This window comes from Eptesicus fuscus, chromosome 20, assembly GCF_027574615.1.
Source record: "Eptesicus fuscus isolate TK198812 chromosome 20, DD_ASM_mEF_20220401, whole genome shotgun sequence".
In the NCBI taxonomy this organism is placed as follows: Eukaryota; Metazoa; Chordata; class Mammalia; order Chiroptera; family Vespertilionidae; genus Eptesicus; species Eptesicus fuscus.
Window position 1 is genome coordinate 32,620,073 of NC_072492.1, and position 25,888 is coordinate 32,645,960.

Here is a 25,888-nt window from a genome sequence, read left to right on the forward strand (position 1 = left end):
GGCAGCTGCGCGCGCAGCCCACTCCCGCGCCAAACGGCTTGCGTCTTCAGGCCGTACCACGAGATGAACAGGCACAGGGGAAGACCACCCCTTGTTTTACTGATAGAGCCATTATTTTCTGCAACAAACCCTTTCCTTTTGTTTTAATTTTTATTTAGTTGCGATTAACACATAGTATTTCTCTGCCAAGCAGGACACAAGCAGGATCCTGACTTACGTACCTTGATCTTCCCCGCGCACCCCTCCTCTCGTTTTAGCTTCCGGCTCGCCTCACTTGTTTCAGCCAACCCTTGCTAAGCTTCTGCGTTACGTCACGAGTTTCTAGGCAGATCAGGAGCGTCCTCGCGCGCCCCCGCCTGGTGTTGCCTCCACGAGCGACCAAACGGTCTCAGCGCGTGGCGGTACCCGAGGGCGCTGCAGGCGAGGCGTGCGAGACCGGCGAGTTGACTGAGCGACCCGAGGAGCGGCGGGAGCAGCGAGGAGCGGCCCTCAGTGAGGATTTAGGCTTGGTTTTGTTTGCTCGGGTTTACGCCGGTGTCTCCTCGTGGATCTATAGCGATCTGGCCTCAGGGCCAGCTTCGCCTCCTCACACTTGAGTGGGCCGGAAACCCTAAGGAGCACTTGTCTTTTTTCCCCACGTATTTTTTTTTTTTTAATGTTTTAAATACCATTCCCTTTAAAAGCCTTTACGGTCTGCGGAGCTAAGAGCGTGAGAGCCACCCTAGAGAGGAAATTCCTTCGGAGCAAGAGCTGGCCTTCTGCTCTGTGTAGCCAAATGGTGGGCGCAGGTCCTCCCACAAGTATTTGTAAATATCCTAACTGGCTGGCTGGTTGGTTGATTTATAGTTGTTTAACTCGATCCATCAGTGACACACACACACACACACACACACACACACACACACACACACACACACCGCCCTGCCCTCCTAGGCCTGCAGTCAGGGAGCTCTTAGATGAACCTCTATTCCGAATTGTTCATAGAATATAGAGAAACAGTGAAGTCCTCAGAACATTGCCTGGGTTTGAATTCTGTTTTAACCTCTTAAGTAGTTGTGTGATTTGGAATAAGTTATTTTACTTCTCTTAGCCTCCATCTCGCCTGTAAAAGTGGGGGTGATTAAAGTAAAGTCCAGTGTCTGGAGCACAGTATGTGGTTTCTAAATGTTAGCAATTATTAGACAAGATGTGATGGAGAACGTGTCTGTTAGGTCAGCAGTGAATGCCTAGCTTGGAGTAGGTGTTGTGAAGAGAGCACTTTATGTCAAGGAATTAAAAAGTTCATCGGGATTCTAATAGTGCCAACAATAAAAAAATAATAAAAACGTTAATTGGCATTCTACAATGTACGAGTTAATGTGACTGACAGTAAAAGAATTACACAGCTAAATAATGTTATGCGTTATGCGTGCCCCTGAAACAGTGGGAAGGCCATTTTCCTGTACCCTTCAATATGAACAATTGATATTTTCTAAATCTTATGTAAGATATGAAAAATACTTAAAACACTGCTATTTTGATTGCTCTGTAACGTACACTTTTAAGTAAAACCAATATGCAAGCACAACCTCTAACCCCCATTTCCAATGAAAACCATACTCCCTAAACATCTTCTATCTAGAATGTTAAATATCCATAGCTTTAAGGACTCGTGCTTTGCATAAAGTGAGGCACAGATAATATCAATAAGTGAGGGATTGTGAAGTTGGACAGGGTCAGCCAAGAAACCTTTCTCAGAAGAAATTAGCTTGAATGAGGTTTTGAAAGAAAAAGCTTAGTATGGTTTGGTGGAGAAAAGAGAAGTGGACACTTTACATTTAACTCAACCCAAGTAGTAATCCATTGGTGAACATGGAAGCAGATCAGGAAAAGACGGATTATTCTGAGGGATGTTTCATAGAGATCACGAAGAAAGAGGCCCGAGGAAACATTTCTCCCTTTCATCAGAGGCTGGGACTCTAGGGGTCCATTTTCTAGATTCATGGTCACTGTCTGCAGGACAGTGCTAGATAAACACCATCAAATTTTATCCCTCTAAACCTTGTTTCTCATGTTTCCATGCTAACAGCCTTCTTCTGTTGACTCAAATAGAAGCAAACATGTAAACAGGCAAGTGCGATACAAGCTTATACAGGACTTTCACTTAATCTAATATTCCCTATTGTTTTTCTGCGTCTTTTTGCTATACGCACAAACCAACCCAAAATACAAGCAAGATGTTCTTTTAATATCACCCACACCACTGATACTCTTGCTGCAGTTTCTCCAAACCATGTAAGGTTTCAGGAAAGAAGCTGGCTTTTAAAAAATACCAAAGAAATAATTTTCTGTATCTTTTTTTTTTTTTTTGGAAACTTTCTCCAGCATTGCTCTTCTCCTTCTCTCCAGCTGTTGGCCTTTCTCATAAGGATGGAAATGCTACTGTTTGGTGTCTGGGCCCTGCTGGCTTTGATCTCTTCCCGAGGTGAGGCTATTTGGGAAAGTTTCTTTAGCCAGTATGTGTCAGGACACAGGTGGCTGGTCAATGAGGAAAAGGATAGGAAGTCCAGAACAGGGCAACACTCGTACTAATGCCCCCTGGACTCTTGGGAGAAATTCCGATTCCTTGGATCACTAGGACACAGAATCTAGGTGCTAACCCAGGGCTGTCCTACTTTTCTGCTCTTAAAAATATTTTTACTTCTTTGTTGCCACCCTTTGTGTCATGAAGAGCCACAATAGGACTTGGATAGGATAGGGCCCATAGCTCAGTTATGAGGAGTGAGTTCTCTGAATGATTAGAAAGGAACAGAGCCTTAGTGGGTAACATTGCCACAAGAGTGCCAATTCCCAGAGGGGACTGGTGTTTGGGAGATGAAGTAGGTGGGCTTGGAGTAGCTAAAGGGGACTGTGGGAAAGCTTTCATCAGACATTTAAAATTTACCTGAGTGAGATCTTTCTCATAGCACCTGAGATTTCCCTATCAGACTAACCTCTTGTGCATTCAACAACATCTGTTGCTTTAGCATCAGAGCAAAATGGAACAGCCTCTTTGAGAAGAGGTGAAAAGTTCCATGGAAAATAGTGCCCCTGGGAGTCACATTTAGAAACTAGTGGTTCTCATAATTCAGCGTGCATAAGGGTCACCAGGAGTGCTGGTTTTGTTCACCTGCATTTTTCCAGGTCCCACCTCCACGCGTTTTTAACCATTCAGTCTGAGGTGGAGCTAGAATTTGTAGTTTTACAAGCATTCCAGGTGATTCTGGTGACGGTCACTTTTAGGCCATATGGTTTGAGAGAAACGCTTCTTTGAGATATAACAAAGCTCTTTTTTAGGGGTCTAATAACCCAGCAGCCAGTTGGGTCCTCAGCAGCCAATCCTGAGAGCCTCAAAGATTTCTGGAAATTTAGGAAGAGAATGGCTTCCTGGACATAATTTTTTAGCAACTCCATAGTTTCTACAGCGACACTGATGGGGAACTCACATCCCAAGAAAGATGATGAGTGGAGGGAATGGTGGTGGAATCAGAGTCCGAACTTGTTCATTAAGGGTCTTTTTGTCTAGTCCCCGTACGTTTTCATTCAGGGTAGGTTTCCTATTCTCTGTAACTAGATAACTATGCTCTGTAGTTTGTGAGGGTCTTGTGGTCTTCACCAAAGTCTTTGCATATATGATTGATCATTTCAGGGGCCGCAGAAGGGCCATTTGAGGTCTCTGTTTGGCCAGATCAGGCCCTGGTAAAGTCTGGAGAATCCCTAGTGGTCAACTGCAGCACTAACTGTCCAGACCCAGGACCCAGCGGAATTGAGACCTTCTTAAAGAAAACGCAGGTGGGCAGAGGGCCCCAGTGGAAGGAGTTTCTCCTGGAGGATGTCACCAAGAATTCCATTCTGCAGTGCTTCTTCTCTTGCGCAGGGATCCAAAAGGACAGAAGCCTGGGCATCACCGTGTATCGTGAGTGGGGCTGAGGGCTGGGCAGGAAAGGAGAATGGGGGAACGTGACTGCCTTCTTTAGGGAAATATTAGACAGAAATTTCTTTTAGGGGAGAGAGTTAGGGTTCTTAATAAAGATTTCCATCATACTGTAGGAATTGTAGAGCCAATTACTTCTATTTACCTTTGGTATAGGCTTTTAAATTAGGAGCATACCATAGAGTGCATCCAGACATCTGTGCTGGAGAATACATTCAAATAGAGGGGGAATATGCTAATAATGCTCACTTATAAATGATCAAAAAAGTATGAGTGCTGAATTATTTTCCACAAATCCTTCGAGTAAATCGGGACTGGAGATGGACTGCCTCTGTGGGCTGGGTTGGAGAAGTGTTCACGGGAGAGGAGACTCTTGAGCTTCACTCCTGCAGACTGGTTAGGATTGGAAGTGATGGAGGTGGTGAGAAGGGTCTTTCAGGTAGGCAGATCGTATTGGCAAAGATGTGGCTTTAAGAATAAGTGTGATCACTGTGGGGTGAGAGCATGGTTAACTTGGGTGTAGTTTTTGTGTGATGCTAAGGAGCTCCTCAGAAGCTGCTCACACCTCTGAAGCACTCTGGTAAGAGATAAAAGCTCTCCGAATGGCAGCATCCATCAAAGCAAGGCACCCCTCTGTATCCCAGTTCTTGGTTATGGCTGTAGCCCCCTTTCATGGGCAGAAGAGCAAGAGGCTAACGTGTCCCGTCTGACACTGCTGATCAGATGGTTTAATGGTAGCAGTCACCTATCAAGGCTGCCTGTCCTATACCATTTCTTTCTGGAGAGGTGAGTAGCCTCCTCTCCTCAAACCTGCATTTTTGTCTTAAAGAGCCACCGGAGCAGGTGATCCTGGAGTTGCTGCCTGCGTGGGTGGCCTTGGACGAAGTCTTTACAGTGAAGTGCCATGTGCCCAGGGTAGCACCCCTGGAGAACCTCACCCTTACCCTTCTCCAGGGTAACCATGAACTACATAGAAAGACCTTTATGAGTTTGGCTGTGGCCTCCCAGAGAGCGGAGGTCACCATCATTGCCAAAGCACAAAGGGAGGATCACAGGTGCAATTTCTCCTGCCACGCGGAACTGGACCTGAGGTCACATGGTGGTGGGCTCTTTCACTCCAGCTCCGCCAGCAAGCTGCTCCAGACTTTTGGTGAGTTGGAGCTCGGGGGTGGAAGGAATCCTGAGGCTCATTGTTCTCATCTTACTTTGGCCTTTGGGACTAAGTTCCCACAGGGTTTAGGATGAGGGTGTGAGGGTAACTGAGCTTCACCTCATCTTGGGCTTTAAACTCACCCTGGGGGACAGAGAGCTTGTTGCCCTCCTCCCTTCCTACATCGTGGGGTCCTATGTGACAGGATTTACCATGGGGTTCCTCCTTTCTTTCCTTTTCCTCATTTCTTGGCAGAATTTTCTCAGCATCCCCAAATCTGGGTCTCCCCAATTATGGAGGTTGAGACAGCAGAGACTGTGAGCTGTGGGATGGCTCAAGTGTTCCCAGCCAAAGAGTTAATGTTCCAGATATTCTTCGGAGACCAGGAGCTGAGCCCCTTCCTCTCCTGGGAGGGAGACACTGCATGGGCCAATGCCACTGTTCGGGCCATGGAGGCTGGTGATCAGGAGCTGTCCTGCCTTGTATCTCTGGGTCCGATGGAACAGAAAACCAGAGAGCTAGTGCATGTCTATAGTAAGTTACCGGCTTCCTCCCTTCCCCGGAAGGGTTCTCTGTCCCTGAAAACGTCTGCAGTAAAGCCTTGGGGATTTTCTGATCAGTGCAGGCAGATTGGAAACATGCATGGAGACAGGAGCTTTTTCCAGCCTTCATCCTGTTTACTTAGGCCATTCTACTCAAATGCTTGAACTCCTTTCTAGGAACAATCATTTGAGGAGAGGAGGAAATCTGTAGGATGAAAGACATTTTGCTATCCTTGCCAAGGGATGGGGCCATATGTGGGCAAGCCACATCTGTTGTAGGAAAAGCTCTCAAATTCCCAAAGCACCTTGTTGCTCCTGCCACTCAGCACAGAGCAGTAACAGTCTCCACAGTCTTCCCCTTGTCTGTCTGCCCGAGGGACGCCCGCAGCGGCAAGAGTGCCCACGTGGCTGCCAGTTTGGAGAAAGATGTGTGGTTGTCTTTTTCCTTATAGGCTTCCCTCCACCCGTCCTGGAGATAGAAGAATTATACCCACTGGCAGGGACAGATATTAACGTGACCTGTGCAGGGCATGTGTTAACATCACCCAGCCCTACTCTTCGACTACAGGGAGCCCCAGACCTCCCTGCCCCTGGGGAGCCTGCCTGGCTTTTACTTACCACCAGGGAGGAAGATGACGGCCGAAATTTCTCCTGTGAGGCCTCTTTGGAGGTTCAGGGTCAACGGTTGATCAAAACCACCACAGCCCAGCTCCATGTCTTATGTGAGTACCGGCCCTCTCTTGCTTTTCAAAGCAAGGAATATGACTGTCCCGTTTCCAGAGATCTTGGCCAGCAGCTTCATTATTAGAGTTCCCACATTTTTTTTCTTCTAATTAAAAAATCAAAAGAATTAAGTTAAAACTCTCCATGCTGACCTTACATCCAGCAAAGTGAGTGGGGAGAAATGTGAGGGAACTGGGAACAGAAGAGAGAACGCAGTTATAGTAATCAGGTGGGGGGCCAATGACTGAGAACCCAGGAAGGTATAGTTAAGAGTTTATGCTGAGAAAGGAAATTTCCACCTAAAAATCTGTGCTTTGAAAAATAGAAAATGCTCATCTCTGGTTCACCACCACCCACGTTCTCACTCACTGAGAAGCAGGGGCCCCAGAGCCACCATTAATGAAGCAGTCAGATCATTTAGTCATAGTCCGTGAAAACGCCTGGGCTGCACCTCAGACTCCCTGCTGGTAGGGACGGAAGGAAAGGAGAGAGGCTCAAAGCAGGGAGCTGACAGTCCTCCCCTTGGGTGGAGGGGACACAGCATTTGGATTAGAGGGAGAGGTGAGCATGACCAGTGAGGAGGGAAGGGGCACACCGAACTCTGTTCCTTCTGGGACTCTTTTTTCCCCCCAGACAAGCCACGGTTAGAGGAATCTGGTTGCCCTGGCAACCAAACATGGATGGAAGGCATGGAACAGAAGCTTGCCTGTGTCCCAAAGGGAAACCCACCTCCATCGTTGGTATGTACCTGGAATGGAGTGATCTTCGACCTTCAAATGCCACAGAAGGCAACCCAGAACCACACTGGAACCTACTGCTGCACGGCCACTAACCAGCTGGGCTCTGTCAGCAAAGACATTGCTCTCACTGTTCAAGGTGACTGTGGCTCCCCTGCTGCTAGGCCCGGGATGGGAGCCCCCCAGGGGGGTGGGCGTCTTATCCAAACATGGAAAGACGAAAGATTTCAGTGGGCTGGGGAGGATGAGACCGAGAACTGGGCTTGGTGGGCTGGGGCAGGGCGATCCTCCCTGCCCTTGAACCTTCCCAATTCTGTCTTCTGTGCTTGGGCAGAACTGAATGAAGACATCATCTCCATCGTCGTCGTTCTTATTGCCGCCCTTGGAATAGGCATCTTCAGCATTGCACTGTATTTCAACTATCTGCCCTGCAAGATAGAGAGGAGGAAATCGCCCTACAGGCACCAAGAGGAGGACCAAGAGGAGGAACGCCAGTTTGCTGTCCAAGCAGAGACAGGCACCGCACATGGCATGACTGTTAAATAGAACAGTGTTTGGTTGAAGGTGACCTCTGTCCCTGGGTTTTCCAAGGGAGGAAAGGGGGGAGAGGAGAGAGGACGAGACATCCTCTGTGTTAGGCTGTCCCCTAAAGCCTGCTGTGGGCCCATGTCCCTTGTACCCGATCCATTCACAAGCTGCACTCTCCAACTCACTGTAGTCGCTGGGATTTCAGCCTGTGTTCAGCTAGAGAGGACCCTGGATCCTTGCTGTATGCCTCACCAGTCCCCCAGATTAAAGGTGATGATCCTGTCTGTGTCTCACCCTTCCATTACCACTGCCCTGTGCTCCCAAATAGCAGACTGAGGAGAGAAATGTCTCAGAAATGCACCTCATTTCTCATGGTTTCCTCATAACTAAGTGGGGACCGACAGGCCATCAACCAGCCGGAAGGCCAGTAAGTTCCAAACCACCTCTCCCCTCGGGCCTCCGCGGGAACGTTCGTCCTGGTGGCCCGCAGCAAGTGCCCTGCACACGGGAAACCGGGCGGAGAGGACCGACTCGGACCCCGGAGGCCTCCCGCCCCCTTGCAGCCAGTGCCGGGGCGGGAACCCATGGTCCCTGCGCGGAGAGGAAGGCCCTGGCGGCCGCCCTCGGCAGGGACTTACCGGACAGGACAGGGCGTGGCCAAGGCGGACCAGGGAACCCCTGAAATCTGCCAGGAGCCCCAGGAGAAAGCGGCGGCTGTCGCTGCGGGCGCATTCGGTTTCCGCGCCCCCAACGGCGCCCGCCGATAGCAACGCCGGTCGCGTCCCCGCGCCCACCGCGCTTAAAGGAGACGCGGCGCCTTACTTTTGAAAATTCTCAGAGAGGATTAGCGATGGTGGACAGAGGCCTTGGGCGGCGCAATCCGTAGGCAGCCTGGCCTGGCAAAGGTTGGAGCGGAGACGGTGGAGCCTGCCCTGCAGCCAAGGCGCCGTTTATTAATTTCAGAGAGGAAGGGAGAGGGAGAAAAAGAAAAAAGCAATGGTGTCCTAGCTGGTTTGGCTCAGTGGATAGAGCGTTGGCTTGCGGACTGAAGGGTCCCGGGTTCATTTCCCGGTCAAAGGCACTTACCTGGGCAGTCGGGGTGCATGAGGGAGGCAACCAGTCAATCTGTCTCTCTCACATCAAGCCCCCCTCCTTCCTTTCCACTCACTTTGAAAAGCAATAGAAAAAAACCTGCCACATGGCTGAGCATCGACCTATGAACCAGGAGGTCACGATTGGATTCCCCATCAGGGCACATGCTGGCTTGCAGGCTGCATCCCCAGTGTGGGGTGTGCCGGAGGCAACCGGTCAATGATTCTCGATCATCATTGATGTTTCTATCTCTCTCTCCCTCTCCCTCTCTGAATCAATAAAAATATATTTAGGAAAAAAAAAACATTAAAAAACACCCACACATCCACAGGTGAGGATTAATGAAACAAACAAAAACCAACCAAAACAACAGACTCTTGCCTGGATCCCTCACCAGACCAATCCAATCAGAATCGCAGGGCGTGGAGGCTACCACCAAAGTTGTTTAGAAAACATCCCAGGCGTTTATAACTTGCAGTGGAGATTGCCATTCACTGCCAAATTGAAGAGCTGAACGGCAGAATAACATTGTTTTTTATCAAAGAGTCTAGGGTAGATGGCCTATAAGGTCTTTTTAAATTCTAAAATTTTTACAAAATCAATTAGCATCTTTAAAATTCTCAGCCATCCGGGGTAGAGGTGATTCAGCTGTACCCGGAAGGAATTGAGCAGATACTCCTTGGAGTGTGGGGCCCCTGCAGTTGATTGCTATCATGACATTTTAGAATCATCTTACTAGTAGTGTTCCTCTCCTGCCACATTCATTCATTAAAGACAGTAAAACCTCAATATAACGGACTAATTCGGGACAGGGGGTGTCTGTTAAAGCCAAAAGTCCGTTATATAATAAGGAAGGTTGTCCAAATGCGTATGTTAAAAACTGACAAATTAGTTTACCTGCTTTTACTTATTCAGACACCTTTATGTAATTAAAATGAAAAGTTTAAATTAGCAGAAAAGTCTATATAATTACTATAATTTTAAATTTATGCTAAATAGGTCTAGTGGGGTGTGCAGGAGACAGCCAATCAATGATTCTCTCTCATCCTTGATATTTCTATCTCTCTCTCTCTCTCTCTGAAATCAATAAAAATGTATTTTTAAATACTTAAATTCTGATTTAAAGAATAAATAAATAAGTAAATAAGTCTAGTACAGTGGTCGGCAAACTGCGGCTCGCGAGCCACATGCAGCTTGCGAGCCGCGGTTTGCCGCTCTGTTGACTAATGAGTTTGCCGACCACTGGTCTAGTAACTGCGTGCATATTCACCAGTCACCTTGAGTAAACAAATGCACACGGCTGAGGCGGGGCCTAGCGCTTCTCAGAACACCTGCCAGCACCAGTTAAAACTGCTGCAGAAAGTCACGCCAGGTGACAACAGAACCAAGCACCGCGCGAGATGCAGTGTGATCACGTGCTAGTCATTCGTCAAACATTGCTTATGAGTGACTTGGATTTCAATATGTAGACTATAGTTGTAGTTCTGTAAAACATTTATTTCTGTTGGTGAAATTACTACAGTGTTTTTCCCTAACATATATATGGCCTATTCACTAAAATTTGTTAAAAATAAGTGACTTAATAACAAAAAAAATAACCTGTTAATTAAAGTTTAAGCAAATCTTGGTTAAAAGCATTTTATATTGAACAGGGTGTTAATCTTCATGTAAGACACACAGACTAAAAATTTTGTCCATTAAATTCGAAGTCTGTTAAATCAAGATCCACAAAATTCAGGGTTTACTGTACTTCTTAAGATAGCTCACATTTTCTTTTAAAACACTTATTCAAGGTGAGACATAATTATATATTTGTGCTAATGACATCAACTTCTAAAGATCGTGAGATTTCCAATAATTCTAAGGCCAAATGAGGGTCCTTGCAAAGATATGGATTTCAGCTCAATGTAAAAGATACTTCCCTGAAAGCAGAGAGATTTAGTGGAATGAGTTGCCTTGTGAGCTAATGATTCCCTTGACACTAGTGCCTCACAAGTCAACACCATCTGCAAGGGGTGCTAGAGAGTAAGATCCCTAAATTAGAAGGGATTAGGAGGACCGAAGAGGCCCTTCTAACTCCAAAATGCCATGATTTTAAAGTCAGACAATAAAAGAATAATCTAAGGCAGATGAATGGTTTCTGAGCGAGAAAATGAAGCTGACTTATTCCAACTTTCAACCTCTCCCCAAAGACTTACGTTACTAAATATAAAATATTGAAAGTGAATACCGGTGAGTCCTATTCTAAAGAAAATGCATGACAGCACATACAAATCTGAACTTCCCAGGAAGATTAGTTAGAAGCGTGATTATTTGCAGTTTAGAATCGCTCTCCTACTTTTCTTGTCCCAATTCAGATCCCAAACATTCGATTCTGTCTGTCCCAAAGCCATTTTTTTTGCCTGGTTCCCATTTCCCAAGGGCAGTGGAGCCTAATGTGTATTTCCCTTCACATTTCTGCTCAAATGTAATTCTATGATTTCTCTCGTTTTCTCACATGTCAGGGTGTTTTGCTTCTGTACTTAACAGCGGTCACGCTTTCGTTTCTTCCCACTCTTGGGGGCTAGGTTTGGGGTTGTGGTGCTGGGGTGGGTGGCGGGAAACACCTCCAAGTACTTCTAGGGGCGGCCCTGACCTATGACTGCTCAGTAAGCAGGGACCACGGACCTGGGGAGTGGACTGGCGTACAACAGAGAGGAGCGAAGGGTCAGCTTCTTTCTAACTCAGGAAGAACCTGGTCAGGTATGCAGCAGCCTGCTTTTGTGTGTGTGTATTTTTGTAAATGTGTTTTTATTGATTTCAGAGACAGGAAGGGAGAGAGCGTTAGGAACATCAATAAGAGAGAAACATCTATCGGCTCTCTCCTTCACGCCCCCTACTGGGAATCAAGCCTGCCACCCGGGCATGTGCCCTGACCCGGAATGGAACCAGCAACCTCCTCAACCTCCTGGTGCAATGGATGACACTCAACCAACGAAGCCACACCAGCTGGGTGTGGCCTGGTTCCCAATAGACCCCACAGGATTCCCGCAGGCTGTCCTCCCAACCTGCCCCTTGCCCTGTTCGAATCCCCCACCCCCTTCACAACAGAATGACTCCTCCTCAGACAATACGATGCAAATGTGTTTTATTAGGAAAGGGTGGTGGGCAAGGGAGGGACCCTTTCCAGGGTCGGGGGAGGCGCTGGGGAGGGTCGCAGAGATGCCCAGCAGCTAGAAGGCACAGCCGCTTTCCATGAAGCGGCGACACTTGGTGAAGCGCAGGTACGTCTCCACCTTGTGCAGGTCCTTCTTGAAGCAGGAGAGCAGCCCGTAGTTCTTGAGCACGGTGTCACCACTGCGCAAGCTCGTGTCAAACCGGTCGTAGGTTTGCGTGAGGATCAGCCCCGAATGCGAGGTGCCGTCTTCCAGCTCCTGCGAAAGGGAAGGAGAGACAGAAACTCAGCCTCAGCCCTCGCCAGCTGCGCCTCCCTCTCCCTCGATATCCCTCCCCCCCTCCAGGGCTTAGAGGAGGCCGGGGAGGGACCCCAGGGGAAATGAGGAGGAGGATTTCTCCTGGGTCAAGGCTGGGCTGCTGCAGAGAGCGGCAGTATCTCTCTTCTCCAGCCCGTGTAAGTCCCCGAGCCCTCAGCTAAGCCAGCTGGGGCTCCAGGCCCAGGGAAGGGCGAGCAGGCCCCAGGGTGGGGACCAACAACGCCATCCCCACCCGCATCAGGGCTTGGATGCCCTCCTCCAGGTCCTTCAGCTTCTCGTAGATGCCGCTGGAGATGCCCAACAGCAGGCCACTGGTGAAGGCCCTGCTGAGGGACTGCATGGGCCCGAGCCAGGACTGGATGAGCAGCAGCGAGAAGCGGAGCAGCTCCGCGTCCTGCGGGGAGAGGGTGGATGGTGGGCACCTGGCAGCCCCGCCAACGGCCGGCCTCTGCAGGCCTCCCCCCACCATCCCCCACCATCCCCCACCCTCTGCCACCTCCGCCACCTTGAGGAGAAGGCAGCCCCGGCCCAGGTGGGGGGAGGCCCCGCTCCCAGGCTGGGCATTGGAGGCCACTCACGGATTTCTGCCGGGCCTCCTCCTTGCCCGTGGGGGCCGGGATGGTCTCCGAGAAGCAGAAGGCAGCCTGGGCGTTCTGGATCGAGTATCTCTGTCCCTCCGGGATGTAGGAGCGCTCCTGGGAGAGGGAATGTTCGCCCAGGTCTGAGCCGGTGCACGGTTCTCACCGTCGCTCTATTCGGAACCCCCCTCAGTGCATGCTCACCTGACAGCATCTTCACCAGGACAAAACCACCCTGCACTCACCCGTTTTCTCCCCTTACGTTGGGCGGGGTGGGGGAGTGGGGATTCAGCCCTTCCTGCCACCACCCCACCACCCGGCTTCCTGGGTTGCTTACAAAGTCTTTGTAGGTGTCAGAAGCCAGTTGGTGCAGGTGCTGGGCCCGGAGCACGGCGTTGGCAAACATGCTGGACAGGGACATGGTGGGGAAGGCACCCACCTCCTGGGGCCAGGGCAGGCAGAGGAGGGCAAAAGCCAGGAGCAGGGTGGTCCGGGGGCCTAGAGAGACATGGAGGCCGAGGGTGGGGCCCCAGAGAGCAGGGAGCCTAAGTCTCCAGCCAGGCCTCTCCCTGCCCAGGGGCCTTCCTTTCTCCTCGACCGCCTCCCCAACCCCCAGGGACTGAGAACATTTTAAACTTGGCCAAATGTCTGGGCATGGATGTCTCATGCTCTCTTTTAGAATCCCCAAAGCCCAGGGTTAGTGCCCCATCCACCTATAGGGCTCCCGTATTGCCCCCAAGTACACAGCAAGCCCGGGGGGGGGGGGGGTTTCGGGGTGCCTACCTGCAGCCATTACAGCTGGGTGAGTTGTCCACAGGTCCCTGAGCGGCGTGGGGAGCTGGGTCCTAGGATCCTGGAATGGGTCCCTTGCGGACCCTTTTTATACCCTGGTCCCATCTCTCCCCCCCGCTGCCCCCACCTGTTTTTTCTATGCATTTATGTATAGGTCCACTGACAGGCCGCTGCTGATGGATAATTTAGAACCTCCTCCCACGCAGGCTGTTCCCGCTCCTCTCCTGGGGTTATGTCCCCAGGATTTTCCCCTCTCCACCGTCACCAGCCACGTGAGGGTTGCTCACACAGGGTCTCACCTAGGGAGATTACCCAACCTGTCCTCTTTTTAGGAGGGGCGTGGCAGAGGGGAGCAATCTGAGTCCACGTAGGGTATTGCTGTGAAGCTGTCCACCAGGTGTGCAAAGGGGGGCTACGTCAGGATGGCTGTGCCTGCAGAGCTGTGTCAGCCCTTCCTCGCTATAGTCCTGTCCTCTTCCTTTCACAGTTCCCTCCAACCCACCACCGAGAATGTGTGTGTTGGAACATGGATCAAGACAGCAATAGATTCTGGGGTTTGGAGGCGCAGTTCAGTCCAGATTCTACTTTGGCCTCTATCATCTCCTGGTCCCATGGACAGCTAGATGCAGTGCTAGTATTGACCACTAGAGGGCATTGGCCCCACACACTGCCTTCCCCTTTCCCTGGGTGTTGGGGCTCCCCCAGGTGGCTGGGCAAAGGACGGAAACTTTAGGTATGGGCGCTCCTTTGGACCTACACAGAGATACAAACTAAGAGGCAGAAATCCAGGGAGGAGACAGGTACCACAAGTACTTCCTCCCGCAGCCCTGTCACCGTCGGAGAATGTCAAAGTTGGAAGAGAACTTGAGAGTTTGAGTCTTGGCCCCAGTGCTGGAGCTCAGGGTACAGCACCCTGAAAGATGCTCTCTCCACTCCTGGTAGTCTCCTCCCATTCTCTCTTCATTTAATATTTGTATGAAGCTCATCAGATTGTGAAGAGCGTGTCCATGCCCTCTCACATTTGACCCTCACGACCGTCTTGTGAAGGAAGTGTTATTATCAGCCCATTTTACAGAGGAAGAGACCGAGGTTCAGAGAGCACCCATACCTAAAGTTTGGCTTGCACGAGCTACCTTGGCCAAGGCAGCAGATATCCAATATTGCATCATTCCCAAGCCCCTTCTCCCAAGCAGACTGGGTGGGCACCACTGTTATTTTAACTTCACATCCCTCTGAACACGGGGATCCTGCCCCTCATCACGAGGGTCCCTTTGCTTCATTCTGATCTCTCCTAAAGGGCAGATTCTTGTCCCTTATCTCCCAGGTGAGGATGGCCCAGAGACACAGGGCGCATGTTGGAGACCACACAGCAGGCAAGGCTTGGGCCGGGCGGGCTAGGACTGCTGCCTTCAGCCTCCTGCCGCCCAGGGCCCTGGCTCTTTCAGCATCTGGAGGTTACCAGCATTAAATCTCCCGCAGGGGTAAGAGCAGGAGGGAACACATTCTCCTTCCTTTAAACCTCTTGCCCCTGAGTCTGAGCACATTTAGCCCTTGACCTGTGGAAAAGCAAACAAGCAGACCCTTCTAGAGGTGGTTGGTTATGGTGCTGACAAACAACCTCGAAAAGTCACAGCCACCAGGTGAGTGCTTGCACCGTGCCACCTCCCCCTCGCAGGACCAGAAGGTAGAGCTCCCTGTTCTCCCCTCCTTCCTGAACTGTTGCCCAGCCATGCCCTGGGTTTCTTTTTTTTTTTCTTGTCTGCCTTTATTTTTATTTTTTTAAAATTTCTTTATTGATTAAGGTGTCACATATTTGTCCTCATCCCCCCATTCCCATCCCACACCCCTCCCCATGGATGCCCCAACCCCCTGTTGAACTTAACCGTTGGATAGGCTCATATGCATGCACACAAGTCCTTTGGTTGAACTCTCCCCCTCCCCCCAACCTCCCCTATCCTCTCTCTGAGGCCCGATAGTCCGATCGATGCCTCCTTGTTTCTGGTTCTGTTCTTGTTCCTCAGTCTATGTTGTTCATCATTTCCTCTAGATGAGCGAGATCATATGTCACTAGATATATACTTATAAGAACTGAATGTGAGACGAGCAATAATAGTTATGCTGACAGGCAAATGAATCAGTCTGTAGTGAGTTTCTTTCTGGACCAACAGTTCTTTTGAGACCCAATTTCAATGTCCACCAGTTCCTTATGTGTACATGTCAACACTGACCCCTCAGCTCTGGATGGTGGACAAATGGTGGTAACGGAGGTCCGAATCCCTCTGGTTTGGTCTCGACCGGACCCAGGGGCACGGCTTCACCCGGACTAAGGGTCACATGGCCTCACCCAGACCCAAGGGGCGCGTGGCCTCACCCGGGCCCGGGACCCAGCCTCACCCGGATGGATCCAGGGACACACGGCCTCACCCGGACCCAGGATCCGGCTTCACCCGTACCCAGGGGCGCAAGGCCTCACCCGGACCCAGGGACCCAGCCTCATCCGGGTCCAGTGTGCCCTGGGTTTCTTATCTGCTAGGGAGGGCTCAGGGGCCTGTGGGAGCTGTTCCCCACACAGGACTGTCCAATCAGCCTGAGGTGGCAGCAAAGCCAGAGGCTCCGAGGAAGGGGGAGGAGCCAGGTGGGAAGTGGAGGAGGGTCTCTGAGCTCTTCGCGGCCTTCTACCTCCCCCCCCTCCGCCACTCCTTCCTCCTGTTACCTGGGGGAGGGGCACTGATGTGGAACCCCTCACCACAGGCTTCTAGCTCATGCTGGGGAACTTGTATGTGAACTGTGCACCGTGGGAGAAAAGCCCAGGCCCTCCAGGTGTGCGGGCATAAAGCTCAAGCTGGGAAGTGCGTGAGAGCCGCACGCACATGGCACAATGAGGTGTGGCTGAGGCTCCCGCCAGGCAGGTTACAGAGGGGACTGGCCAGGACACGGAGCGTCTCCTCTCACCAAACCCACTTCTGTTGACCCCAGAACTAGGTCGGCCCAGGGGACTCTGGGGACCTCCGGGGGTACACCTTTACAGAAAGGTTACCATGGCGGCAACTATTGGACCCAAAGAGGGAAGAACTGAAGGGTGTGGGGTGGACATTGGCGATCCTCTCCTCTGGTCTGGACCTTTTCAGGGCCTTCAGTGATGGAGACCACAGGCATGAATCATCGCTAGTAGAAGATAAACTCTGAATTAGACAGGATTTTCCCTTCAGTGCGGGGAGTCACCTACCCTTTCTTGGGGCACCACCTGGGGCCAGAGCCCTAGCTACTCCAGGTTCAGAGACTGCCCAACAACAGCCTCTGCATGGTGGCCAGTGGGGACGCTGTGCCCAGCATCTCTGAGGTCTACCTTGAAAGGCTCGGACGAACCCCTCCATTATCTTGGAAACCATGAATTTCAGGGTGTTTCCCTTCATGTTTCCAGATTTGACCATCTCTGGGGATCTCTGTACCTACTGTGGAAGCTCTCATGTCTGTTCTTTTTAAAAATATATATATTTTATTGATTTTTTTAGAGAGGAAGGGATAGGGATAGAGAGTTAGAAACATCGATGAGAGATATTGATCAGCTGCCTCCTGCACACCTCCTACAGGGGATGTGCCCGCAACCAAGGTAGATGCCCTTGATAGAATCGAACCTGGGACCTTTCAGTCCACAGGCCGACGCTCGATCCACTGAGCCAAACCGGTTTCGGCTATTGATTTTTTACAGAGAGGAAGGGAGAGGGATAGAGAGTTAGAAACATCGATGAGAGAGAAACTTCGATCAGCTGCCTCCTGCACACCTCCCTACTGGGGATGTGCCCGCAACCAAGGTACATGCCCTTGACCGGAATCGAACCTGGGACCCTTGAGTCCGCAGGCCGACGCTCTATCCACTGAGCCAAACCGGTCAGGGCGCTCCTGTCTGTTCTTGATCCAAAAGTGGCCTCTTTCAGGCTGCAGGAGTCACTCCGAGGTTCAAGTCTGTGGGGTTTAGAGCCACCTCATTGTTCACAGTCACACTCGCCCCGAGCTGAGGCACAGCCTCAGAGGGGCTGGTGGCAGCTCTTTCCGCTCCCCCTTGGTCACTGGAGACCCACACTCGCCACGGCTCACTCTGCCCTGCCTTCCTTGAGGCCAGAGTCTGGGATGATCCCCGGGACAACGTGATCCTCTCTGCTTCAGCGTGGGTCTGAACACCGTGCTCAGGGCATTGAGTCAGTCTTTAGAGAATATTATGTGGGGACTCCCATGGGCTTCTCCAGGAGACATGAGGAAGGAGATCAACCTTGTGCCAGGCGCTGTCCTGGATGGTAGAGGGGTGAGGCCCGTTTCATAGAGGACACTCAGGCGCAGAGAGATACAGCGGTTTGCCTGGAGTCTCCCGCTCCTAAGTGATGGCTGCCCAGGGCCTGGTGTTCCCTCTGCGCCAGCTCTTCAGAAGCTCACTTAGGAAAGACGGTGGAGCTGCCGGGCCTGGGCAGAACCTGCGGCGGCGCAAAGCTAGCGGGGCAGCGTGTAGTCTCCGCGCAGATGTTCAAGGCAGGTGGGGGCAAATGAACCAAAGGACCTGCAGCCCAGCACGAGGTCCAGAGGCGCTAAGAAAAGTGGCAGAAAAACAACCCGACGGAGCGTGATTTAATGAGCCACGCCACATCATCCCTCACATGTGCATTGCACGTTTCAGTGTGCATCGAGTTTTCACTTCCCTTATCTCAGCGGACCCTGTGGCTAGCCAGAGGGCTCAAGCATGGAGGACGGGTCATGGAGGGTGTTGTTTACAGCTGGCTGAGGGTCTCTGAACAACCTGGAAGCGCACAGCAAGCTGCATACCTGGGCTACCGAGTCATTCCCACGGGCTGGATTGCTCCCCAGGGAGACAGGCCAATAGGAAAAGAAGTGATAAGAACCACGGTGTGCCCGGCAGCTGTGGGAAGCCTGGGGTGCTTTCCTGATGGGCGAGCTCACCTGGAAATAACTTCTGCTTCCTTTTACCTTATTTTGTGGCTATGCGAGGACATCTTATTCCCCTTATGGGACTGTAGGCGCTTTGAGGTGAATTCATGCCTTTCATTCATTCATTCATTCATTCATTCATTCTCTTATTCATGTACAAACTGATTCAACAAGCAGTTGTTGCTCCTTCCATATGCCAGACACTGTACCAGGCAGATGGACATACATGCATGCCTAGATAACAACAGACATGATCCTTTCTCTGCTGGAATGTACAGCCTACGCTATGGGAAGAGAGACAGTAGCAAACGAATAAATACATAATGGTAAAATCTCTACAGACATTTCCCATAGGGAAAACTGCCATGAAGGAAATGGCCAAGATATGGGGGTGAGAGAACAGTCTGGGGGTGTCGGGGGGAACGGCAGCTGGCAGGGTCCCAGGCTCAGGAACTCAGCAAGCATCCACTGCAGGGATTGAATGGTTAGAAGGAAAGAGCTCAACTACCCACCCGGCCAGGAATGGCAAGGCAGGCCACGCTGTGTCTCGATGTCCTTCACATAGTACAGTGATTTAAAATAACAAGTAAGAAAACAAACAAACAAAAGAAAAACCAAGTGCAGGATCTTGCAATGTACGGCAATCCTCACGTGAAAACGTTTAAATGGAAAAACCAGACACAAGGCGGCGTGCGGAAGCTGATCCCAGTGCACACACACGTTCCATACGGACTCACAACATTCAGGACGTGAGCCCTAAGCGAGACCTCGAGAGGGGCCCGGCCCTCCCACTTGTGACATGGGAGAAAGGGGTGTTAGGACCCGGAAAAAAGTGGCTCTCTCTTTTTCTTCGTTTGAAATTTGCATTAGGATCCATTGAAATGTGTTTTAACAAACTACTCTGACCTTGGGATTTAATGCTTGTTGCATTTCCCGGGAAAGGCCAGCTGAGGGGTTCCAGGTGGAAGGTTTGTGGTGCTGGTGGTGGTTGTGTTTGTTTGCAGCTGAGTCCCCGGCAGGTCCCTAGGGGCCATCACCAGGTGCAGCACGGACAATGACTCGGGAATGTCATTGTCGTGAGCCTGGATCAGCGACTGAGGTCACCTGAGGGGAGCCGAGCACGCGGGGCAGGACCCGGCGTCCACGCCCTGTGTGCCGAGATGGCCTTTGAGGCCCTTCACAGAGGACCCCGCCGGGCTGCCCAGGGACCCACCCAACCTGCCAGTGACACCCAAACAGGGGCAGCTTTGCGCGTTTTGTTTTGTTTTTCTCTCACCTCCAATCTGCTGGAAAAACACCCAAACCCTGGGTCAGAGGGGCCCAGGCCTCGCAGCACCTGCAGCGAGAGGGCCGGAAGCCAAGTGAGCGAAGGAGGAAGCAGCCTGCGCTTGCCCCAGGGCCCCAGGGACTGGGCTGGATTCCCCCAGTGGGCAATGGGGCATGTGCCCACCCTCAGGGCTGCATTCTGGGGAGGGCGAGGGCCAAGCAGCGGCCCAGCCAACGCTGGACTCCCGGAGGACGCCGGGTGGGCCCCCCGGCCTGCTGGGGAGGAGCGGGGCCTGCGGGGCTTTGGGTCTTGTGAGCGATGGGAAACGGGCGACGAGGGCAGCCCTCCCAGGGAATGCTGAGCAAGATCATGTAAATGGGCACGGAGGTGCTCAGTGAAATCGCATTGGCATTCAGCGGTGCTCAATTTGTCAATATTCGGGGGGCGGGGGCGGGGGGAGTAAAAGACTTTGGTTCATGCTCTGAATCTTGGTGGTGGTGGTGGTGGTTAGACAAACATGCCTGCGTGCTACAAACTACACACCCACGGAAAGAAAACAAAGCCACTTTTGCTGTCAGAGAGTTTAAAAACACAAACAGCACCTGCTCAATTCCCTGCCCTCAGCCAGGATTCCCACCTGTGTTTCCGCCGCCTAAGTCAGACAGGACGGCACCGTAAAACAGAAAAACAGACCGGGGAGGGCTTCTCGATCATAACCCGGAAGGCAAATGCCCTTGAGGGGGGCGTGTCCGGTGGAGAAGGCAGGCCTCGCTGCTCAAGTGATTCTCTGCCCAAGCGTTAGGGAAACTCAGTTATTCAAAGGTATTTAAGTTGCTTTTCGGTAACGCCAAGGCCTCCTTTAACTCAGGTCGGCCCCGAGCAGGGGGAGACCCTGCTGGGGGGAGAAGTGAAGACTGCCCCCACGCCCAGCCCGGCTGCCCGGGGTCCCTGGTGGAGGCAGAAGGACAGAATTAGTGCCACTATGCAAAGCAGCTGGAGGGGAAGGGCTCCAGCTCAGTGGAGGCAGATGCCAAAACAAGCCAGTTCCCTGTGGCAGCCCAGAGAGCCGGAGGGAGCCGGCCCGGCTCGGCCCAGGCTGGCTCCAAGCGGGCATCACTGAGCGATGGAGAGGTGGACTTGAAGCCCCAGGGCCGGGTGCCTTAGCCACAGGGGGAAGCTGCTCTCACTGGTGCACGTGCTGGCCTTGGCTCTCCGGTTCCCTGAGGCAGGGATTGCTCCTGCCTCAATCCACAGCATGAATGGCAAAGAAGTGTTTTAGGGTCTCCCCAAGGGCAACAGGAAGTGGCGTGCAGCCTGGCTTTGCACACCGACATTGCTTGGTTAATTGCACTTGAGCTCCCTCCCAGCTGTGAGCTGCTCCCACTCACTCCGGGCAGCTGGCAGCTTGGGGCTCTAATTGGTAGGACCCTAGGGACCATGTTGTGGGGACCTTATAACCCTAGGGGGCTTCTGATGTGATGATTGGAAAATGAAGAGGTCACCTGACTAAGGCCCCCCGCAAAATTTGCTACCACAAAGCCTCCCTCTTTTGGAGTCTCTCTTACATGGCTCTGGGTCAAACAACAAAAAAATTAATTTGCAGGCTTAGTGGGGGCCAGCGGGGTGGGGGTGGGGGTAGAGGCAGGGGAATCCCTGCCCTCAGGCAGCTTCTGGTTTTTAACTGGAAAACAAAGCCAGTGTGGCCAGCACAAGGCTGTCGCTAAGCCACAGCTGCAGAGGCTGGGGCCTGAACAGGGAGTGGGCAGGGACTGGGGCACTTTGGGAGGGCTTCCCTAGGTGGAGGGCTCTGAAGGACAGTAGGATTGGGATGGGGAGGGCAGGGAAAGCTCCTTCAGGGCTGAGATCCCTGCCCTACAGAGCAGGACTCCAGTACTGCTTGTTGGCTGCGGGGAATTTAAGGAGGAGGGCCCGTCCAATCAGCCTTTCTCCAGCTCCTCTGGGCCCTGCTAGGGTCAGAGCAGGGGACTGAAGGAGGACATGTCCCACTTGACCTTCAGAGAGAAGTAGCAAGTGAGCCCAGGAGAGGTCCCTCAGCCCCATGGCAATTGTCCCCTCCCACGCCCCACAAGCCCACAGGTGCCAAACATTTGTGCTCAAACAGATACTCTCATTCACCCCACACTCAGAGATGTCACAAGCCTGGGTGTGGTTTCTTAAGACACATTGTTTATTCCATGGGAGAATGGGCTCAAGGCTAGGAGCCCCACGGCGAGGGAGAGGGTGGCAGAGAGTAGGAGAGGGATGAAGCTCTCGGTGGCCTATCCGTGGCCAAGTCGGGGTGGGCCAGGGCCCTTCCCAGGCTTCATAGGAAGCTCTCTGCTCTGAGTCCATTTGCAGGTTCCAGACCAGTCCATGCCTTCCCTGTCCTGAGCGCGGGATGGGTCCCCGCGTAGCACCCCGAGAAAGCTGGGCCCAGTCTGTCACCAGAGAACTCCCTGCTGCAAATCACTGACCTGTGGCCCTTCCACTCCAGTCCCTTTGGCAAGAGCTGGGGGCCAGGGGCCGGAGGGGCAGGCAGATCTGGTGGGCCAGCTTTGGAGGCCAACAGGGGATCCAAGGGAAAAGGGATGGACTGGGAGCCAGGCGGCTCTGAAGCAGTCAATGAGGCCCAGCAGGCTGTGCCCAGGGGCATGGGGAGGGCTGGCCTCACTCCTGGCCTGGGTGCTCACCCACCGACCACTTCACCTCCCCTGTCCGCAGAGTCACTATGTCCTCGTAGGTGGCCGTCTGGTCAATGTTCAGGCCCTGGAGACATGGAAGGGAGCTCAGGCCTTGGCCACTCCCCAGCCACACCAACGGATGGTGCTGCTGACCACCCCGCGGCCCGCAGAGCCAGGGTCCACCCTGCTCCTTACCTCGTAGGTGTGGTCTTCCTCCATCCCAGCCTTACTGTCATCCTGTAGGGGGCAAGAGATGGAGAGCAGAGTGTTGGCTCACTCCTCCCACATCCACGGCTGGGCCAGGATGGGGAGGGCCAGGGAGATTAACCTGGGGTCAGGGGTCAGGGGTCAGGGGACAGGAGGTGAGGTACTCTCTGCAAGAACAACTGAAGGCGTGAAGGAGTGATGAAACAGGTTAGTCAATGGGCTGGGAGATGGAGACCCTGTCCTTGTCTGACCTGCCCATGGTGGCCTCCCCGCCCCCGAGGTCACCTTGTCCAGCAGCAGGAAGATGGGCACGGTGATGAAGAGGATGATGAGCAGGGTCTGGATCATGATGATGCCGTCTTTCAGTGTGTTCCGCCGCTTCAGCTGAGCCAAGGTGCTGAACCCTGGGGGGAGGTGGGGCGGGGACAGTGAAGCTGGGGCCGCACGTGGGCTTGCACCCCTCGAGACCTCTCCTCAGCGGCTGTCCTGGGTGCTCCAGAGCCACGGCCTCCTCCACAATGTGGCCCCTCTCTGGTGGCGGGCTGGGTGGGGTGGGCTGTGGAGGGCTCCATGAACACCTGTGGCCCCGTCCACTCCCAGTCCCCTCCCTGCTGGAGGGCAGGCCCCGCACCCACCCATGACTCGGAGTTCACTGCCGCAGCCTATCTCCAGGGACCCGTCCGAACGTTTGTGCTGACAGAAGTAGATGCCGTTGTCCTGGAACTGGACGTCTTGAATGATGAGGGTGGCGTTGGAGTTGCTCTGGGTCTGCTGGATGCGTCCCGGTTTCACGGCCAGGTCCTTGGGCTCCGAGTCCATATCCTGTTTCCAGAACCAGCTCACGTTGCCCGTGACCTCCAGGCTGCACATTATTTGCACCGAGGAGCTCCGTTTCTTAGCTATGAAACGCGGGTACTGCCAGATCTGGGAACACGTGCTTCCTGTGGGCGACAAGGCCAGGATCAAAATCCCCCCTTTCCCAGCCTCCTCCTGGCTGTCAGCCCTCCTACGGACCTCCCGCCCCTGGGGGTGGCACATACCCCTGGCCCAGCCCCCCTGGTCTGTCCTTGCTTCCCGGGGTGTGGGACAATCAGGAGGCATTGGTGTGGGGGAGCGGAGCCACGTGAAAGGCCACAGGCCAAACCACCAGGCCCACCCTTCCCGACATTTGAGGTTCCTTTATTATTTATTTATCCTCGTCTGAGAATATTTTATATTTTTCCATTAATTTTTAGAGAGAGTGGAAGGGAGGGGGAGAGACAGAGAGAGAAACATTGATGTGAGAGAGACACACCGACTGGTTGCCTCCCACGCGTGTGGCGCCCTGACTGGGGCCGGGGCTTGAGCCTGCAACTGAGGTACATGTCCTTGACTAGAATCAAACCCGAGGCCCTTCAGTCCGCAGACCGGTGCTCTATCCCCTGCGCCAAACCGGCTAGGGCTTGATGTTCCTTTAAGAAGGGCCCTGGAACCTTCGGTTCCTTTCTATGCCCATTACAGCAGCCTGAACCAGGCCTCACCCCCCCTGCCCCGCCCCCAGCCTCCCACCTGGCCCGTGCACCCACCGCTCCCTGGCCTGGTCTGCCCTGCCCCAGTCTGAAATTCTCAGGGACGTTCCACAGATCCTTAGCCTGGCAATTGAGGCCCCCATATTGGTCCCCTGCCCCTCCTTCGTCCGTTACCTCCCTCTATCCCACTGCGTGGACCTGCTCCACTCTTTTTTTTTTTTTTAATATTTTATTGATTTTTTACAGAGAGGAAGGGAGAGGGATAGAGATTTAGAAACATCGATGAGAGAGAAACATCGATCAGCTGCCTCCTGCACACCCCCTACTGGGGATGTGCCCGAAACCAAGGCACATGCCCTTGACTGGAATCGAACCTGGGACCTTTCAGTCCGCAGGCTGACGCTCTATCCACTGAGCCAAACCGGTTAGGGCACCTGCTCCACTTTTCATTCCCAAACCTTCTTTCTCTGCTTGGCATGCTCCCCCCACCCACCTGCCTCACTGGTCCCAGCGAGAGGTCCCCCCTTGGGATCCCCGAGCCCCTGCGTCCTGTCAGAGCCCCTGAGGTTAGGGGCTCCTTCTGGGGCTGAATCTGACTCCCCAGCTTGACTAGCCCAGTCCCTCAGGCACTGGCCTGGGACACTGTGTCTAGTGAAGATGACAACTGGCAGGGGATGGGGGTGTGGGGTGGCAAGGAGGCCTGGGAGCCAGGCTTCAGGGAGGGAGACAAGCAGGCCTAGGGATGGGAGTTCCGGGTGGGGAGGCCCAGGGGGACAAGGGCACAGGGTCCGGCATAAGGACAGTGAGTGGCCCTGGACAGGCATCCTTGCCCTCAGAAGGGGCAGGGGAGGTTGCTGACCTTGGGGATTCCGAGGCGAGTCCTTTGTTTCCGCGAACACAGTCTCACCTGCTGGTTGGGAGGAAGTAGGCAGGGCCAGGTCAGGACCTCTCCTCGGAGCTGGCCGCCCCACCCCTGCACGCCCTCCACCCTCTGAATTCTCAGACGCACTTCCTCCTCCCCAGACAGCAGCTTCAAGACCCCTCAGCCCTTCCCAGCCCCGCTCTGAAGACAGGAGTGGGGTGGGGTCCCCAGAAGTTCTGCCTCCCAGCCCCCCTTCTGCTTTGACCAGGCACCTGGATGAGATAGGAGGGAGGTCAAATTTACAGAGCTCTCCGGTCCTCCAGGGAGGTCATTTCTGGAATGTGTATGCCCCAGGGTCTGGCTGGGGGCAGCCTCCCCCCTGCCTCCCCCCACGCAGTGTCCTCAGGGGGCGAACCACACTCCTCCCCTCTCTCCCTCCCTGGCCTGGCTCTTGTGTGGTTAGAACCACCAACCCCGCAGGCCTAGCTCAGCCGGATAATGCAGACTGGAGCGGGGCTGGGTGGGGCGCAGACCCCTGAGCTGACCCCCACACACTCAGGCCCCAGGGCAGCAGAGGGAGACCGAGGCAGAAAGTGTGAGGAGGAGGGTGGCGAGAGCAGAGACAGACCCGGTGGAAAGAGAGTGACAGAGAGTGAAAGCGGCAGGCCTGGTGGAGGGGCTGTACCTGACAGAAGCATCAGCAGCACCAGCAGCCCGTTGCTGGGCACAGGAGACAGCGCCAGCCTGGCCATGGCCACCCCTCGGTCTCTGATCCCAAGCCCGCGATGACGATGAAGGCTCCCGGAGGGAAAACGTGTAACTGCCTGGGCTGTAGCCTGTCCCCTCCCCGCCTCTTCCCCA

The 25,888-nt window shown here is 53.2% G+C and overlaps 3 protein-coding genes across 5 annotated transcripts; 1 reads left to right on the forward strand and 2 right to left on the reverse strand.

Moving 5' to 3' along the window:
• Positions 1–401: 401 nt before the first annotated feature.
• LOC103293248 (intercellular adhesion molecule 5) lies at positions 402–7,908 on the forward strand. The gene is made up of 8 exons (XM_008149563.3): positions 402–492; positions 2,365–2,464; positions 3,668–3,934; positions 4,782–5,102; positions 5,358–5,636; positions 6,097–6,366; positions 7,001–7,243; positions 7,439–7,908. The coding sequence occupies exons 2-8, from the start codon at positions 2,410–2,412 to the stop codon at positions 7,648–7,650; spliced, it is 1,647 nt and encodes a 548-aa protein (XP_008147785.2). The 5' UTR covers positions 402–492; positions 2,365–2,409; the 3' UTR covers positions 7,651–7,908.
• A 4,028-nt stretch (positions 7,909–11,936) lies between these two features.
• LOC103293247 (somatotropin) lies at positions 11,937–14,520 on the reverse strand. The gene is made up of 5 exons (XM_054709417.1): positions 14,402–14,520; positions 13,113–13,320; positions 12,776–12,892; positions 12,430–12,591; positions 11,937–12,137 (listed from the first exon to the last, which is right to left on the reverse strand). Exons 1-5 carry the CDS (start codon positions 14,518–14,520, stop codon positions 11,937–11,939), a joined length of 807 nt encoding a protein of 268 aa, XP_054565392.1.
• Positions 14,521–22,375: 7,855 nt separating this feature from the next.
• CD79B (CD79b molecule) lies at positions 22,376–25,779 on the reverse strand. 3 transcript variants are annotated; one of them, XM_008149426.3, is made up of 6 exons: positions 25,713–25,779; positions 25,025–25,072; positions 23,293–23,598; positions 22,943–23,061; positions 22,646–22,687; positions 22,376–22,535 (listed from the first exon to the last, which is right to left on the reverse strand). In XM_008149426.3, exons 1-6 carry the CDS (start codon positions 25,777–25,779, stop codon positions 22,437–22,439), a joined length of 681 nt encoding a protein of 226 aa, XP_008147648.2. In that variant the 3' UTR covers positions 22,376–22,436. The 3 variants fall into 3 exon arrangements, with proteins under 3 accessions (XP_008147648.2, XP_008147647.2, XP_054565614.1); XM_008149425.3 differs by having other exon boundaries at positions 25,025–25,075; XM_054709639.1 differs by lacking the exon at positions 23,293–23,598 and having other exon boundaries at positions 25,025–25,075.
• Positions 25,780–25,888: the final 109 nt, after the last annotated feature.